The sequence below is a fragment of the Eublepharis macularius genome, chromosome 14 (assembly GCF_028583425.1).
Source record: "Eublepharis macularius isolate TG4126 chromosome 14, MPM_Emac_v1.0, whole genome shotgun sequence".
Classification (NCBI taxonomy): Eukaryota; Metazoa; Chordata; class Lepidosauria; order Squamata; family Eublepharidae; genus Eublepharis; species Eublepharis macularius.
Window position 1 is genome coordinate 25,372,272 of NC_072803.1, and position 16,780 is coordinate 25,389,051.

General features: G+C 46.5%; 2 protein-coding genes across 2 annotated transcripts in view; both read right to left on the minus strand.

Moving 5' to 3' along the window:
* Positions 1-2,526, minus strand: part of LOC129342352 (nucleoplasmin-like) — a gene marked incomplete at its 5' end in the record, with an annotated part of 23,446 nt that extends 20,920 nt beyond the window's left edge. The window contains one exon of the mRNA XM_054998059.1: positions 2,457-2,526. Within this exon, the coding sequence (XP_054854034.1) occupies positions 2,457-2,526 (70 nt within the window). The remainder of the gene's footprint in view (positions 1-2,456) is intronic.
* ADRB3 (adrenoceptor beta 3) lies at positions 2,525-15,326 on the minus strand. Its single transcript, XM_054998276.1, has 3 exons — positions 14,020-15,326; positions 6,874-6,939; positions 2,525-2,640 (listed from the first exon to the last, which is right to left on the minus strand). Exons 1-2 carry the CDS (start codon positions 15,324-15,326, stop codon positions 6,900-6,902), a joined length of 1,347 nt encoding a protein of 448 aa, XP_054854251.1. The 3' UTR covers positions 2,525-2,640; positions 6,874-6,899.
* Between the last annotated feature and the right edge of the window lie 1,454 nt (positions 15,327-16,780).

A 16,780-nucleotide genomic window follows, 5' to 3' on the forward strand; every position in this document is an offset into this window, starting at 1 on the left:
CTGGATTCATTTTACTGGAGTGGAAATCAAGGCAATTTCATGCCATTTATGAGCAGCAATCTCTGCATTTCCAACTGAATGAACACTGCATTTCAGATTGCTTAACTGCTGTGGAATTAATGCCTGCAGTAAAATAATTACTATTTCAAACAGGCTGGTTTTGGGAATAAAGGTATGTCACATTTTCAGTTTTTTAAAATTCAGACTGTGGCAAAGCCATTATCTGGAGAGGATTTTTGATCCTCCTGATTTGTACTGATGACATGAATTAGCCAAACATACCCAATGCTGCGTCTCACTTCATAAACATTCCTTCTGGCCCTTTACGTATACCAAAAACAGTGGTGCAGTGGAAAAAGTAGTTCTATTCAAATATACTGTCCCTATGTGTTGGGGCATAGAGAACTGATGCTGTGGAAACCATCTGATATTATTATACATACGTTCTTGAAGAATCGTCAGTGAAATGCATAGGGGTCAGTATATTGGAATACTTTTCCCACTGCACCACTCTTTGTTTGTTCCTTGCTCTGTACTTGGAGCAGCCCTCTTCTCCGGCACCCTTATTTATACCAACTGATGCACAAAGTAATTTTGAAATTCCCTATTGCTTTCCTTAGAAGACAAATGATAACAAGTATAGGTGTAGACCTGTGGCATGGACTACAAGTTTAGAAAGCCAGCAGGAAGTTATCTGCTGTCCTTCACCTCCACTACAAACCAAACGTTCAAGCCAAGCCATGCCAATTCTTTCTAGCTTCCTTGCCTGCTGAGGAGCAGGACTGGAGCGAGGAGAGAGAGTTTATCAAGGGGTCTCCCCCGTAGGTCTGGCCTAACAGTGACACCCCTCTCCCACGGTCTTGGACAGGAAGAGCAAAAGTAACTGGCTGAGACTAGGTTCAGCCATAGAGGGAGCCTTCTGTGAATAAGAGAGAAAAGGCTGCACTTTCAAAAATGTCTCACAAATGATCATTCTATAAATAGTTCTTTAATGCATATCACAAAGTCCTTGGTCCCCTAATGAGTCTTCGTCACTCCTCGACTTTGTTTTTCTACAGCGATCCTGTGACAGGGTGACCGGAAACCAAGGAGAGGACTCCAGCAAAGAGTTTGCAGAGGAGGGGATTTTGATGGGTGCACTCCACCCCTCCAACCTTCCAGCATGGCAAGCTGCATCTGTTAAAATGTCCTGTTCTCCATGTAGGAATCACCAGCTCTGTCCTTCGTGCTTTATCAGATAACTGATCAATAGGTGATCTATTTGGCAGAGACAGTGACTCAGTGCAGTGTTCTTTTTGAAGAGGCTTGTATGAGTTGATCTGGGGTGCATCTGTCCCTCCCCCTTCAATCATGCAACCACAGCACTGATCACCACTAGACCAAGGAAGCTGTGGTATCAACAGCTCATGATCCAGTCCACAAGGAGGCTTGTGACACAAAAACTCTTTGCAGACAGGGCTGCCATACTGGTTCCCCCCCTGGCTTTAGCAATTGGTGGTGGAAAGCTCTGTCAATTCATAGCTGACTTAATGGGGTTTTCAAGGCAAGAGACTAACAGAGGTGGTTTGCCATTGCCTGTATCTGCAACCCTGGTCTCACTGGGAGGTCTCCCACCCAATTACTAACCAATGCCGACCCTGCTTAGCTTCTGAGATCTTACAAGATCAGGCTTACCAGGCTATCCAGGTAAGCCAGCTTTAGTAATTACATGATAGAAATTCCCAATCACAGAGACATGGTGACATGAATGCTTGCATATGTTGAATTTCTGCCTTTCTGAGGCATGCCCCCTCCTCACAAGCAATAATGAACCTATGTAAGACAGAGAACTTCCCCTTTTTTCTGACAGTGCTGCCTACATGTTTAAAGCATCAATCAGCAGTACAGGAAGTATTTCTGGGCATATGTAACCCATCTCACACATGCTGTCGGCTTTCATCCTGAGAAGGATGGAAGTTGCACTGGACCCTTTACAGTCACTACCAAAATGAAACCACAGCAAAAATCCACCTTGCCACTGAAGGGTGTGCATTGGTACGGCTCCATTAAAGAACAGCCTCCAGCAACTGTTAAACAGTTACAGCTTCCTTTCGGCTGTCATTCAAAAGGAAACAAAGGCATTTCAAAATACCTGAGTCAGCTTCAAAAATGGTATACATCCATTCTCGTCCAGTATGCATTCATTCAAATGCCTTACCACTGAATTATCAGCAAAGAGCATGTACTTTACCACTCAAATACCAACCAAGGTGCAAGTTGAATGTCACATCATAACTGGCAGTAGATCTGAGCATCCCAAGAGTCAGGAACAGAATTGTGTCTATGACCCGTACAGTGCCTAACACCCAGCTGGTGTTACGTAAATGATAAATAAATGTAGATGACTCTGGGACGTGAAGTGGCAATTCTTCAACTCAAGCTGCCATCTTTAGAGTAAGGTATTAGCACCTTCATACCTTGTAAGGAAGGACAGTCAATCTCAGTTTGGTATTCCCTCTCTATAACAGGAGAATTCCTTCCCAGGAGTCAATGCAGTTAACTCTGATGTTAAATCTGGGGGGAGGGGGGGGTCATTATTTGGAGGAAGCCATCGGAGGAAGGAAAAGGAGCAGCCTCTTAAGGTAGATCGTTGCTGCAGCCCTGAGAAGAAAGAAGAAAAGTACGCTGAAAAGGAAGTAGACATTTGGTTCTGTGACAACTTCCATCAAAGCCAGCAGGCCTTAATCCAACAGAGCCATTTAGCCCATCAGCCACCAACCAGCCCAGGCTTACCTTTCATTGAAAGGCAAACAAACACAGCGGGAGGAATCAATAAGCAAGTGTGTGAATGTATTGCATAACTAGCTCTTCGAAACTCTTAAGTGGCTTTTCCTACAGTGGAAAACAAACTATTCCTCCCACCCCTTAATAATCCAAGATGAGCAGCCAAGAAAAGCAAGCGCAGTCTCCTTCATACTTCCCTTCAGCAAGTGCCAGGCAAGGCACTGGGCTACCTGTGAAGCACGCAGGAGTATCACGCTCCTCCAAAACCCAGTGTTAGCATCATGGTCAACAGACAGAGCAATGGGTTAGGAAACCCCTGGTTCTGTTTTACCTCAGCCATGACCTTGCCTCACCAGGAAGCCTTATGGCTGGACTCTCTCCGTCCAGGTTTTTAACAAGTTGGCTCCAAGCTTCCCAAACTCAGGGCCAAGCTACACATGACGAATGACACTTGAACGGCAAGTGTATTTCTCCCTGTTCACTTGCCCTCCACTCAATCCACTTGCCGTTCAAGTGTCATTCGTCATGTGTAGCTTGGCCCTCAGTGTGGTTTCTCAGCAGCTGTGCAGCAGTTATGGGGAATGGCTTTTTAAAATTAAAGGAAAGGCCAAATAGTGTCAGAACACTACCATGAGTTCAGGACAGACTCCTGCCTTTCCCATGGGCCATTTTCCCATGCCGAAACAGTACCATAGGGAATTATTTCCCCATTTCTGCTGCCTTGTGTACACAGAATACTCCATATGGAAGAGCAAAATGGGGAAATAATTCCCCCCAAATACAATATCCACACAGGAGAATGGCTTGAGAGAGGAAGCCCTCCCCGCCCCCACAGTAGTTTTTCAAGTACATTTGGGCTCTTTATTTTTGAAAAGGCATTCACCTCAGCTGCTGTGCAGACTTTTTAGTTGATTAAGACTGAAAAATGGACTCAGGGCCAAGCTACAAGTGATGAATGACACTTGAATGGCAAGTGGATTGAGTGGAGGGCAAGTGAACAGGGAGAAATACACTTGCCGTTCAAGTGTCATTCGTCACTTGTAGCTTGGCCCTCAGATGCTGCAATCAAGAATGGATGCATATGACAGGAGGGCTGCTCAAGCCTTCCTCTTTCTGCTTATTCCTCCCTGTCAACCACTGCTTTCTTATCCATAAAGGCAAAACACTACTGTTTATCTTGTCATCTGTGGGGAGACAAACAGATCAGAGAGGGATATCCTGAGAGAACAAACACTAGGAAAAGCATCAGTTAAGGACCTACTAAAGCTGCTGTAGCACAGAAGTTAAGTGGTTCGGCTGCAAATCAGCACTCTACTGGTTTGAATCCCACTACTGCCATAAGCTCAGCAGGAGGCCTTGGGTAAGCCATTCCTCTCAGCACCAGCTCCCCAGCAGCATTGTGGGGATAATAATAACACTAACTTGCTCACTGCTCTGGGTGAGGCACTGATCTGTCTAGAAGAATGGTATATAAGGGCTATTATTATTATTATTATTATTATTATTATTATCATCATCATCATCATCATCATCATCATCATCATCATCATCATCATCATTATCATTATCATTATTATTATTAAAGCCTTTTCAGGCCAGTTTACAAAGGAGGGTGAAGGTTATGTGAATAGACACCAAAGTGTTCAGTTTTTGATTTTGCAGACATGTGCAGATCTGACTTGAATTGGAACCATAGTACAAGGGTTTTTTTTAAAAAAAAAGCTTTTCCAGTCCTGAAATGCCCCCCTGGAGCTATATTTTCCCCTTTGAGGCAAACATGCAGGCCGTTTTCAGGAGCTCTACAAGGGCCTGTATGTTCACTGCAATGGGTCAAACTATGGGGCTATTTCAAGTCAGGAAAATGGCAGTGACGGCAACCCACTGCCCCAAACATCACAGTTCAGATCTTAATCTGGGTCTCATGTGCTTATTTTTTAAAAGGGGGGGAAATAACTTTGGGGAGCTCATATGTGCAACTTTCAACATCGTATCAGAAGGCTTAACCATGTTATAGTATAACTCAGTGTTGTACCCACAGCCACAGACACCCCTGTCCCAGCAGATGCTCAGAAGTGAATTCTCTGAGGCATGTGGGCATGATTTCAATTGGGACCATTGTACAAGGGAGGGGGGATTAAACCCCCTCCCCCATACTGTTCTCCTGACCTGAATTTTCCCCAGCAAGCTGCTATGTGCCCTGTTGGGAGAACTCATATGCCCGGATGGGCTACCCTGTAGAAAACAGTGAAGTGCAGGCAAAGAACCGGACAGACCAAGAGTCCTCAGTGCTGCAAAAACTTGCCCTTCAAAGGCTGGGCTTTTCTTCCTTCCAAACACCATATATGGCATCTGGCTCCTGAGAGAGCGAGCAACGTTACCAAGATAAGCATTTAAGATCAAATTCTTCCCATGTGCTCAGCCACAGATAGCCCTTCGGATGCTTCCCCCAAATCTACTGCACGCTATTCTGGGCCTAGAGCTGGAAGAAAAGCCATGGGCCCTCAGCCTTCCCATTTGAAAATGGACATGATATTCTCTGAGCTGGGTTGAGGATACAGGAGTCATATAGAACTCTGTGCCCATGTTTCTAAAACAACCCACAGTTGAATTTGTAATCTTTTTAAAAAGGTCCACGGCTTGATCCTGCTGGGCATTTACAGCTCCTTACTACATCTCTTGTACTGCAATCCTAAGGACACTTTCTTAGAAGTAGATCTGCTTAGGATTGCTGTCTTGCTGTTCTATCTCGACCATACCCCTGGTTCATCACCTTCAGCCATCCAAAAATATCCTGCTTCCTGCAAAGATTCTGCCGTTTCTCCTCTGCTACCTTCTTTTTGACTGAAATAACCTCCCAGAACAACTGTGTAATGCCTCCTTCAAAATTCCCTCCTCAAAACCCACCTTTCCCACATGGGTCATTTCTTGCTTCCACAGAAGCCTGCACTTCAATGAAGTTCGGCCTCAGAGACTTTAATTTGTGTAGTCCCACCTTCAGAAATAAAGTGGGTGAGCACCATAGACAGAGTCTTTTCTGGGGTGGCACCACAACTGTAGATTTTTACAGTTTTTCTATGGCCACTCCACTAATGATGGTTAGTTAGGGTATGTCAAATCAGACTCTAAAACCATGGGTTTGACATAACAGTGTGGCCTAGTCATTAAGAGTGCTGTTGTACTAGAATCTGGGAGATCTCAGTTCAAATCCCTGCTCTGCCACGGAAGCTAGCATGGTGACTTTGGGCCAAACACAGTATCTTGGTCTAATCTACCTCACATAATTATTGTTGTGGTGAAAGGGAGGAGAACCATGTTATAAACTGCTTTGGGTCCCCATCCCCCCCGCAATTGGGTATAAATATATACACCAACAAATTAATCACAGAAAAGAGCAAGAGATCAGCTTTCTTGAGTCACAACCCACTCCTCTTCCACTGCTACAGACAGACTAATACGGCTACCCATCTTAAATTAACCACAGTTAGTCTTAACTGCTCTTTCACATGACGTGTGAACACGGACATCCTCGCTTCATCCTGGATTGTTTCCCAGTGCAGCCCTTGTCACAATAGCCGTTTTTGGCAGGGGAGGCAGGGCAAAGGTGATGAACTAGGAAAGGCAACTAGTAAAGGATTAGAATGATGGTCTGCCAGCCAAATCCTAGTTTCACAAACTAACCATGAGCCATCTTTTTGTGTTATATTTGAACCAGTACGATGAGTGCAGGATATATTATTTAAAAATAAATAATGGGAATGAATGTACTTCTCCTCTTGCTTATCGCTGCCTCTTGCTTCAGCCTGTCCCTTTCATAGACTCTGCAATGTCCTTGGTGTAGGGACTATATAAACAAATAGAAACAAACCCTGCCCGCCAATTCCAGGTATGTACCTGCTCGCTGTAGATATTCAGTGTACTCTACACATTCACAGAGGTACCTTTTTCTGTTTTTACTTCATGTGCCCCAAGGCTGAAGTCTGGCACTGAAAACAAATTCCAGTGCTAATCCTTACCGACAATCAGTTCCTCAGCTTGAATTCTTAGCAATTTGTTCTATCAGATGGTTTATATCTTTCATGAGAATTATCAGAGTTTCAAAAGGATACTCACATTCTTCTCATTGCTCCTTCCTTCCATCAGATTCCAGGGCCTTCCTTTATTTCTCTGATAGGAAATCTTTAAAAAAAGAAAAGACCAGTCAGGTTTCCACTGATCTTTTTCACTGGAGCATCCCAAACTCTTAACATAAGAGATTTTTTCCCTCAAAGCCATGGAGTTACATCTGATCAGAACAGACTGCTGTTCTGCAAAGATGGGTGGTCTCTTTCTTTTTCAGCTTCGATTTAATCAGCCATTGCCACATTTCCTCTGCTCACAGCAAAAAGCCTTCTGAAGTAATGCAGAGCAGCTGAAATGGACCCCTTGAAAGGGTGTGGCTCAAATAGCTGGACTGGTTCATTGATATCCACCAAAGGAGGAGGCTTGGCCCTTAACAATGCTTGGGATCTGTTACTGTTCATACAGGAAATGTTGTTTATTTTATTTAGTACTTTTTATCCCACCCTTTCTCCAAGAAGCTCCAGGAAAGTGTACATCATTCTCACCTCCATTTTATCCCCCCAACAACCCTGTGAGGTAGGTTAGGCCAAGAGAGTGTGACTGACCCAGTAAGTTTCAGAATAGAGTGGTGTTTTTAACCTGGATCTCCCAGGTCCTAGTCTGAAAACCTAAACATTACACCACATTGACTTTTGCACAAAAGCTTGATTCTTGTGAGATAAGCGTTTGGGCAACTGATCTTACCCAGTCTTTCTTCCTGCTTACTGTCCTATCCATTGTTCTTAAAAGAAGGCTAATATATTTCAGCTCCTTCACCTAGGCACCACTCTGACCTGAGCCTGATTCTCATCAGACCTCAGAAGCTAAGCATGGGAGACCTCCAAAAAAGACCAACACTGCAGAGCCAGGCAATGGCAAACCACCCCTGTTAGTCTCTTGCTTTGCAAACCCCAGCGGGATCGCCATGAGTCAGCTATGACTTGATGGCACTCTCCATGACCATCTAGGTACCATTTAATTCTAGCTGCTCGTTCTTTTTTTAGCAAAGGAAAAACCTGGTAATTTCATGGTCCCATCTGAAAATGCCTACCTTTCCCTAGCAAACTGATTTAAACTTGGTGGTAGAGGGAAAACAGAAATGCATCACTGACAGCCGGCACTGCATAGCGGTCTGAGTGTGGGGCAAGGTAGGCCCAGGTTCAAATCTCCACTCTGATATGAAGCTTATTGGGAGATCCGGGGACAACCACACACTTTCAGCCTAACCAACAAGGTTGTTGTGAAAATAAAATGGAGTGGGGAGATGTATGCCATCTTGAGCTCCTTGGAGGAAGGATGAGATTAATTATGTACTAAATAAAGAACAATCCAAATGAAAACCCTTAATGGTGGAAATGTATGTAAGTGAAGGGAAAGTGCAAAAGATCAGTATCGGGTAAACCAGAGACACAAATGAAACAAAATTAAAGGCAACTTCACAATAGGAGGGGAGGGCATTTATGCTGCCCTGGACTCCTTCCAGGGAGGATGTCTGCGTGCGTTAAATCGGTGATAGGGTAAAACAGACCAAGTACTGGAGAATCTGTGAATGTCTAAGAGCAGAACCACAAGTGACAAAAGGCACAGATTGGACACTTGTCAGCTTCTCTCAAGTTTTGATGGGAAATATAGGCATCTTGGTCTTGCAGCTTGGCTCTGTGACTGCTGTCCAATGGACTTTTCAACAGTCACTTGTCCAACATTCCGCCAAGCTGCCTACATTTCCCATCAAAACTTGAGGGAAGCTGACAAGTGTCCAACCTGTGCCTTTTGTCACTTGTGGTTCTTCTCTAAGACAACCATTTTCTCCATGGAAATTGATCTCTGTAGCTTTGAAATTGGTTGCAGTTACTGGAGATCTCCAACCACCATCTAGAGGCCGGATACCCTAGCTAGTGTCATTGCTAAGAATTAAGGCTATAGTGTAGAGAGAGTGGGGTTTAAACCCTCCCCCATTTTCTCAACCTCAAATTACGGGCAACTCTTCGTTTTATTGGGGAGAACACTGCATATTTCCCTCAATGAGATAAGCAGCAGCCCGAGCTATCTGTGCTTTCACGTGGTCAAATGTCAGCCCTAGAATTGCTTATGTTCTGTTTCAGCAATTCTTCAACTCTGTACTGGATTCTTACTAATGCTATGTCTTTGTAAAATTGTGTTTATTTACCCTATGGCATTGTTAATGAAAATGTCCTTGAAACTGATTGTACTAATCTCACACCGTGTAATCCTCCTTGAGTCTCAGTGAGAAAGGCGGACTATAAATGACATGATAAAGAAGAAGAAGAACCATGCAGTCAAGAAACAGTTAAACACCCAATTTCATCACTGTAGCTATTTAGCAATTACAAAAAACAAACACCCTGAAGATCAGGGCTCTCATGAAGATCAGGGCTCTCTCACTTCTGACTCACTTTCATGGTGTCAGCATGTTGACTGGGAAACAGGTGAACAAACACATATGCATAAAGTGTGAATCAGCAGCAGCTCAATGGTCTTGTGGAAATCCCTTTCTACAACAAAGCCTCCTCTATATGTTGTCAACTACTAGAAGGCAAAACAGAGCTGGTAGAAATGGGAAGAATCATTGTATCAGCTCCAGCAAGGGAAGCTTCCTTGGACAAAGCCCAAGTCGCCCCTGTGCTGATTATGGATGACTGGTTTGTGAGGGTAAGCTGGCGAGGATATGAGACCTCTCTATGCTGCCCGAGGCTCCTTGGAGGACAGGAAGGATGAAATTTCCAGAGGGATGGCCGGGTTAGATTTTCCTGGCAAAATTAAACAAAAGTCCAGTGGCATTTTAAACATCTCTTCCAGCATACCTTTTCATGAGTCAGAATATATACATATATAACTTTTTAAGATGCCACTGGGACTTCAAGATAAAACTTGGCCTAGACAGCATAGCATAGGGGCCACATGATCATCTAGCTAAATCCCATCCAGAAGGGAGGGTAGGGTGGGGTTGAATCAGTAGTGCCCCCGTATTTTATAAAATAATCTTGGCTTGGTAGTTTGTTCTGCTTTGGGATCTATAACCTACCCCAGAAATTTTCCCCAATCCCCAATCATTATGCCTGATCTACCAGAACGGTCCAAGAAAGAAAGAGAAATGGTTACACCTTGCCAGGAGGACCCAGAGGTCTAGCAGGATCCAGTCCAGATTGCGAGCCCATTACCATGCAATTTCAAATTTATACCACTGCAGATACAAAATAGAAACTGAACTTTCATGGGATTGTACAGAGTGGGATCATATATGCATAGGGCCCTTATGTATGTATGTAGCTGCCTTGTACTGAATCCGGCCCACTGGTCCATCAAGGCAGTATTGTCTATTCAGACTGGTAGTTGCTTTCCGCGGTCTCAGGCAGAGGTCTTTCACACCACCTACCACCTGATCTTTTTACTTGGAGTTGCTGGGGATTGCACCTGGGACGTTCTGCGTGCAAAGCAGAGGATCTACTGCTCAGCCATGGCCACTCTCCATGCTTGTATCATGCGCAGCACAAGTGTGCAGCAGGCTTTCAGAAATGATGCTGCAGCCCTGCATACCAGCTGAGGCCAGCTGAAGGGCACATCCCACAAGAAGACAAACTACGTTCATATTAACCATGGCTAAAATCTACAGGAAGGGAAATGTGGGGGGGCTTCTATTTCAAAAAAACAAAACAAAAATCTTCATATGACAAAATTCCAGAAAGAACTCACTGCTGTCCCACAATTCAGCACCAGCACTGCAGTAGGCACTGTACACAATACAAGGGCATTTTACACAATTATAAGATAAAGTTCCGGGAGAAGAAATCAGGGGACTGAAAGAAAGATAACAGGAATGGGGAAAGGGCAGATCTGAAAATGAGGAGGTGATGCGAAGGAGATTCAGGAGAGAACTCTGCTATTCAAGACCCTGAGAATTCCATGAATAGTTCTGCAGTCTCTTTTCCTTTAAAAATCAAGCCAGCGGACGCATGATCCTGATTAGAACTCTGGTATGAGAGGGAATAAGCTTTCCCCTGGTACTATTTTCCTGATCTGAAATTATCCTGGTGAACCGCTGTTTTCCCCACTGGAGGAAGTGTACAGGAACAGAAAAGAGAAGTGCAGGGAATGGAACGGACAGCCACAGATGCTCCTTGAAGGGTAAGATGAAAACCAATCTTGGAAGGAGAAATCAAGGATGGGGCAAGGACAGATGAAAAAGATAAGTATAAAGGACACAGAAGGGTAGAGTCTTTCCTAGCCTGAAGTGGACGTAGAAAACAGCAAGGAGCAGATTCATTTATGGACAGGCAGGATTTAATCTGTTAGGGTTTTATGGGGGGGGTGGAATGTTCTGAACTGATTGACAGGTGTAAAGATGTGAAGAGGGAAAGTCAGCATGGTGGACATTTGCAGATATAAGTAAGGTCTTCCTCGGAAACAGAAATGTCAACCTCTCCGCGTTTTAATGTCTCACATTTAGTAAGAACAGAATTGCATATAATGTGTCAATCTCACTTCAGAAGATTTCCCCCCTTTGTCTGTAATTTCCACAGGGAAATGAGGGAGATATCTTGGAAGCTAAGCAGGATCAGCCCTGGAGAGTACTTGGATGGGAGACCAGCAAGAAAGTCCCGGGTCGCTACACAGAGGCAGGCAATGGCAAACCGCCTCTGACCTCTTGCCTTGAAAACTCCACATGGTCATCATAAGTCAGCTGCGATTTGGCAGCACTTTACACACACACAAAACGAGGGGGGAGAGTTTTACACTTGTCCTCTTTGCACCATTTTCCTGCCAAAAATAATTTTTTATCCTTCCGTGTAGGAGGAATATAACAGGTTCCCCCCCTTCTACACTCCCCCCCCCGAAAACTGCAGCCCTAATAGCTGCAATCTTTATCTTTAGAAAAGTATTATAAATTATCGCACAAGTATTTCTGCACATTAAACTTCAATAGGTTTGGGATTAAACGGGTCTATAAATAACAAATCAGCCTAGACTACGAGACACACTTGATTCCTCTTCCCTAATGGATTCCATTCCAACAACATTCCCATGGGGTACAAAAAGTACAGCAGAGGAAGTCAGAAGTCCTCTTCAGAATCCTGTGTAGGAATGAGCAAAAGTTGCCAGGCAACTTGCCATTGGCTTAAGCGGAGGGACTTTTGCCCCATGGAGAAGCAAAGTCACAGGTCGCTTTGCTCCTGCTGGAAGTGCCCGGGGATGCTGCCTTTGTGCACAAGCTCCATTTCTGACAAGGAAACGTATAAAGACCAAGACTGGCAGCTGCCATGGATTCTCTTCCTCAACTGCGGGAGGGAACGCAACTGCTTCTTCTTGACTTCAGATACCTTATGGCATCTTAAGACACAAGTACCCAGACCTTTATTTTCCCAAGATAAATTAGTGGACAGCACCATCTAAATCAGTATACAGCATGATCATTAGCTCAGAGTGACACTTCAGAGTTCATGCCCTCTAATACTCAAGAGCAGAACACAGTCCAAAATCCATGGGCTGAGAGGGTTTACGTAATGCAGTTAAAGGGGCAGTAACCCCCCTACTATCCCTATGTTGCATCTTTTACTTAAGAAGTCAGAATGCTGAGTTAGTCTGTTGGTGAATAAGACTCCAGTTCTCCCTTGGTCCTTGCAAACATCCATTTGGAATCCCAGGGTGTTGGGGAGAGGGAAACTTGTGCAAGTGGCACAGACTCACCCAATGCCGCTTTTCTACTCCAAACATTCTCCACTCTCCTAAGCTATTTTTCTTATTTTTTTTAAAGTGGTACACGCATCTGCCTATCCTATGTCACTGGCCCCTCAGTTTTGCCCCACTATGATTTTTGTTTTGCATTCCAATTTGTAGATGCTTCTTAATTTTTTTCAAAATAGTATGGGAACTGGGGCTTTTAAAAAGCAGCTAAATAGTTGGAAGAATAAATAAATAATCAAGATCAAATCAAGAAGGAATCAGTTCATTTAATCCAACCTTCTCTCCCCTTAGCTGCGCTGGCACCACCCTGGCTCCTCCTGTGTTGTTCCTGCTCTTCCCCCAACTCCCCACCTCAATCTTTGCTGTCTTATGCCAACTGAAAACACTCTAAGCAGAGACCATCTCTCTTTTAATTCAGCACAGCTCTACCACTGCCACATGCACCAAGAGGGGCGATGCTTTCCCCGATAATTACTTAAATTACAGATGCTTTGCACTAAGAGCCGGTGAAGCAGGATCAGTGCCCCAAATTCAGGATTCACTTCCCATTCTCCATCCAGTCTCCTGCCATGCTGGTCCAGTGGTAGCGTTTCCACTGATAGCGAGATGGAACCCACGGGCTGGGAGCACTGGGGGGTCCTAAACTTTGGGAAACTAGTTTTAGAAGTCAACAAGCTGAGCATTTCTGAAAACAGGGCATCTTACGGGAGATAAAGAGAAACAAAGATACAAAGCGAAACAAAGATACAAAACGTAAACTGCAGATTTGGGGGGGGGAGAAGAAAGAATTACTGGCTGCAAAAGAAAACAGGATTTGTTCAACTGGTGCAGAAGATGGATGAAGTCTGGAAACTGGTAAGGCTATCATTATGTTCCCTGCAAACCATCAGTCCCATACTGTGAGGCCATCCCAACCCAGGATGGAACTCGCCTTTTATACCAGATACTGATGGATGACACTTAGGAAAAACAGTGGGAAAGATCCAGCCAGCTTGTCCATTCAATTCTACCCAATTCCCCTCCAGATTACAGCCTCCAGCCCACAAAGATGAGGTTACATGAGTCTCAGCCCAGTCCTTTTGGGTGGACAAAGAAGATGACAGTGTTGCGTAGTGGTCAGAGACTTGGGTCCAAATCCCCACCCTGCCATGGAAGTTTGGAAGGTGACCTTGGGCCAGTCACACCCTCTCAGCCTAACCTACCTCACAGGGTTGTTGCAGGGATGAATGGAGAGAATGGTGTAAGTTGCTTTGGCGTCACCCATTGGGGAGAAAGGAGGGATGTAAATAAATAAATAAATAAATAAATAAATAAATAAATAAATAAATAAATAAATAAAATAGAATGCTTCCTTTCTTTTTCATCAGCAGAAAAGCTGGTTGGATCCAACCCAGTACTTTAAGTCCCCCTGCATCTTTGTCTACTCATTAGCCAACTCCCCCCAGCCAAAGCACCTACTCTTCCAACTGTGGGCACAATGTGATCTGGGTGCCTTGAAGCTGGGCATCCCCAAGAGGCCTCTGTGAGCAGTGGTGCCCATTGCCAAGGGAACACAAGAGATTGTTTTCCGCAGTCCTGCTGCTGCAGCGGCTGCTGTTGCTGCTGGAACCCCCGTCCTCCTCTTCCTCCTCGCCAGCCCCCATTGCAGGCTTGCTCTCCTTCTCCAACAGTCCCCGGGGGCTGAAGGCACAGGGGCACCTGCGCAGGTCCTTGGAGACAACATGGAGGCGGCGATCAGCACTCCGAAGGCAACACAGAAGTTTCTTGAACGCGCACCTGAAGTCAGGGCTGCGGCAATAGATGATAGGGTTGAAGGCTGAATTGACATATCCGAGCCAGTTGAAGAAAAGGAAGAGCTGGTCAGGGACCAGGGGCCTGGCAAAGACCTTGATGATGTTGGCCACGAAGAAGGGCAACCAGCAGAGGGTGAAGATGCCCATGATGATGCCCAAGGTCTTGAGGGCTTTGTGCTCCTTGATGGCCAACAGCAGCCGGGAGGGTCTCCTGCGTCGAGAGCCCTTGGCAGTGTCTTGGAGGAACCTGCCCTTGTCCTTCTCGATGAGCTGGAGCTGTCTGGTGGCCACGGCAAACACCCGGGCATAGACAAAGATCATTACCACCAGGGGCACATAGAAGGAGATGATGGACGAGAGGATGGCGTAGGGCATGTTGGTGACGAAGTCACAGCAGTAGGGATCCTCGTAGCAGCGGACAGCCTCCTCGTCCGCCCCGTCGCGCCACCAGTGGTTCATGATGGGCAGGAAGGAGACGAAAGCTGAGATGGCCCACACCAGGCACACCACGCTCCGGGCCCGGCCCTTGGTGACCAACGCCTCATACTGGAGGGGCGCCGTGATGGCCAAGTAGCGGTCCACGGCAATGGCACACAAGGTCTCGATGCTGGCCGTCACGCACAGCACGTCCAGGGAGGTCCACAGCTCGCACACGGTGGTGCCGTAAAGCCAGCGGCCGCTCATCACCAACGTGGCGCCCGGGGGCACCACCAGCAGGCCCATGACGAGGTCGGCGCAGGCCAGCGACGTGATGAAGAGGTTGGTCATGGTCTGCAGGCGCGGCGTCCTGGCGATGGCCACGATGACCAGCAGGTTGCCCCCCACCGTCGCCAGCACGGCCAGGCTGAAGGCCGCCCCCAGCGCCCACTGCGCGCTGACGCTGCCGGGGGGCCCCGAGCAGTTGCTGCTGCCGTTGCTCGACGGAGCGGGAGGCCCCCAGCCGGTCCCGTTGGGCGGCCACGGAGGAGCCATCGCAGCCCGGCGAGCGGCGGGGAGGGGAGGCCACGGGCTTCGGCGCGCCTCTGTCTCTCGCTCTCTCTCGCAGGCGCTCCTCGACGGACGGCTTCAGTCCGAGGGAGGCAATGCTGGCGCGGCGAGCGAGTGCTCCATGCGCGGCGGACGCGGGGCCGCTCCCGGCTCGCCAGCCCGGCCCATGCTCCTGCAAAGGCTAGAGACGCTCCGGCAGGGGCCGTGCCCTCCCCTTCGGTGGGCATTGCGAAGAGGAGGAGCCCTTAAAGGCGCAGGGAGCCAGGCGGCACACGCCCGGGCGTCGCCCTCCGGAATCCCCGCCCTCTTCTTAAGGGACCGGGCTGGAGAAGGAGACCCTGGAGCCCATTGGGGTTCTTTTCAGCCCTTCCCTGCTACCTTTGCGCTACCCCCTCCCAACCTTGCAACTCCACTCCTGCTTGGGTTGCCAGCTCCAGGCTGGGAAATTCCTAGAGATTTGGGGGGTGGAGGCTGCAGAGGGTGGGGCTTGGGAGGGACCATAGTGGGTTATAATGTCACAAAAGCCACCTTCCAAAGCAGCTCTTTCCTCCAGGGAAAGATCAGTTGTATTTCTGGGAGCTCTCCAGCCACCAACTGGAGGTTGGCACTGTAAGTCCTAAAGAGAATTTTTCCCATTTAATTTTCCCACTGGGATCTTCGGCTGTCGACGAAAAGTTTTCCCCGCGGAGCCTATACGCTGCGCTACGGAATGGCACTGAAAAAGGATCGCGGCTAGCGGCGTTGGACTGCAAGATTCGGGTCTAGGAACACCTTAAAGACCAACTAGATTTGCAGCGTATGAGCTTTCGAAAGTCAACGCTGCCTTCTACAAATACATTCAGAAGTACGAGCTCTCTCGAAAGCTCATACCCTAGAAATCTAGTTGGTCTTTAAGGTGCTCCTGGACCGAAAAAGGAGAGAACTTGCCCGTGGGACCGAGATGTCGTCACTAAAAGGAGAAAACTGGCAGAGCAGAGAAGTTGCTCTTCTGAGATCTTTTCCCGTTTATTGAACAACTTATAGAATATTCAGGGTGCTTCGCATATATTATCTAGTTAAGACACTCACAATAACCCTGTAAGGTTGGCCGGTATTATTATATAGCAGTGGAAGAGGGGAGGATAGGTTGATCGGCTTACTGAGAGAGGCTAAGCAGTTGCCTAAAAGCAACCGGGTGTGTTTGTGGTAGAGCCAAGACTGGAGCCCGCAATTTCCTCCTCGCGGCTCTTTTTCAACTATTGCTTTATCTCCAGTTCTTTTCAAGCCGTTTTATGAGTGCCATACCTTCCAGCTTCCAAAAATCTTTTTCCCTGTCATATCTCTTATAAAAATGGTGCAAATAAAGAGGAAGTGGCTAGAGAAAACTTTTTCTTCCTCTTCCAAAAGTGGAACTCTAGGGCAGGCAAAGTTTGCTTTGCTCATTTGCGCTCCTGTGGTCT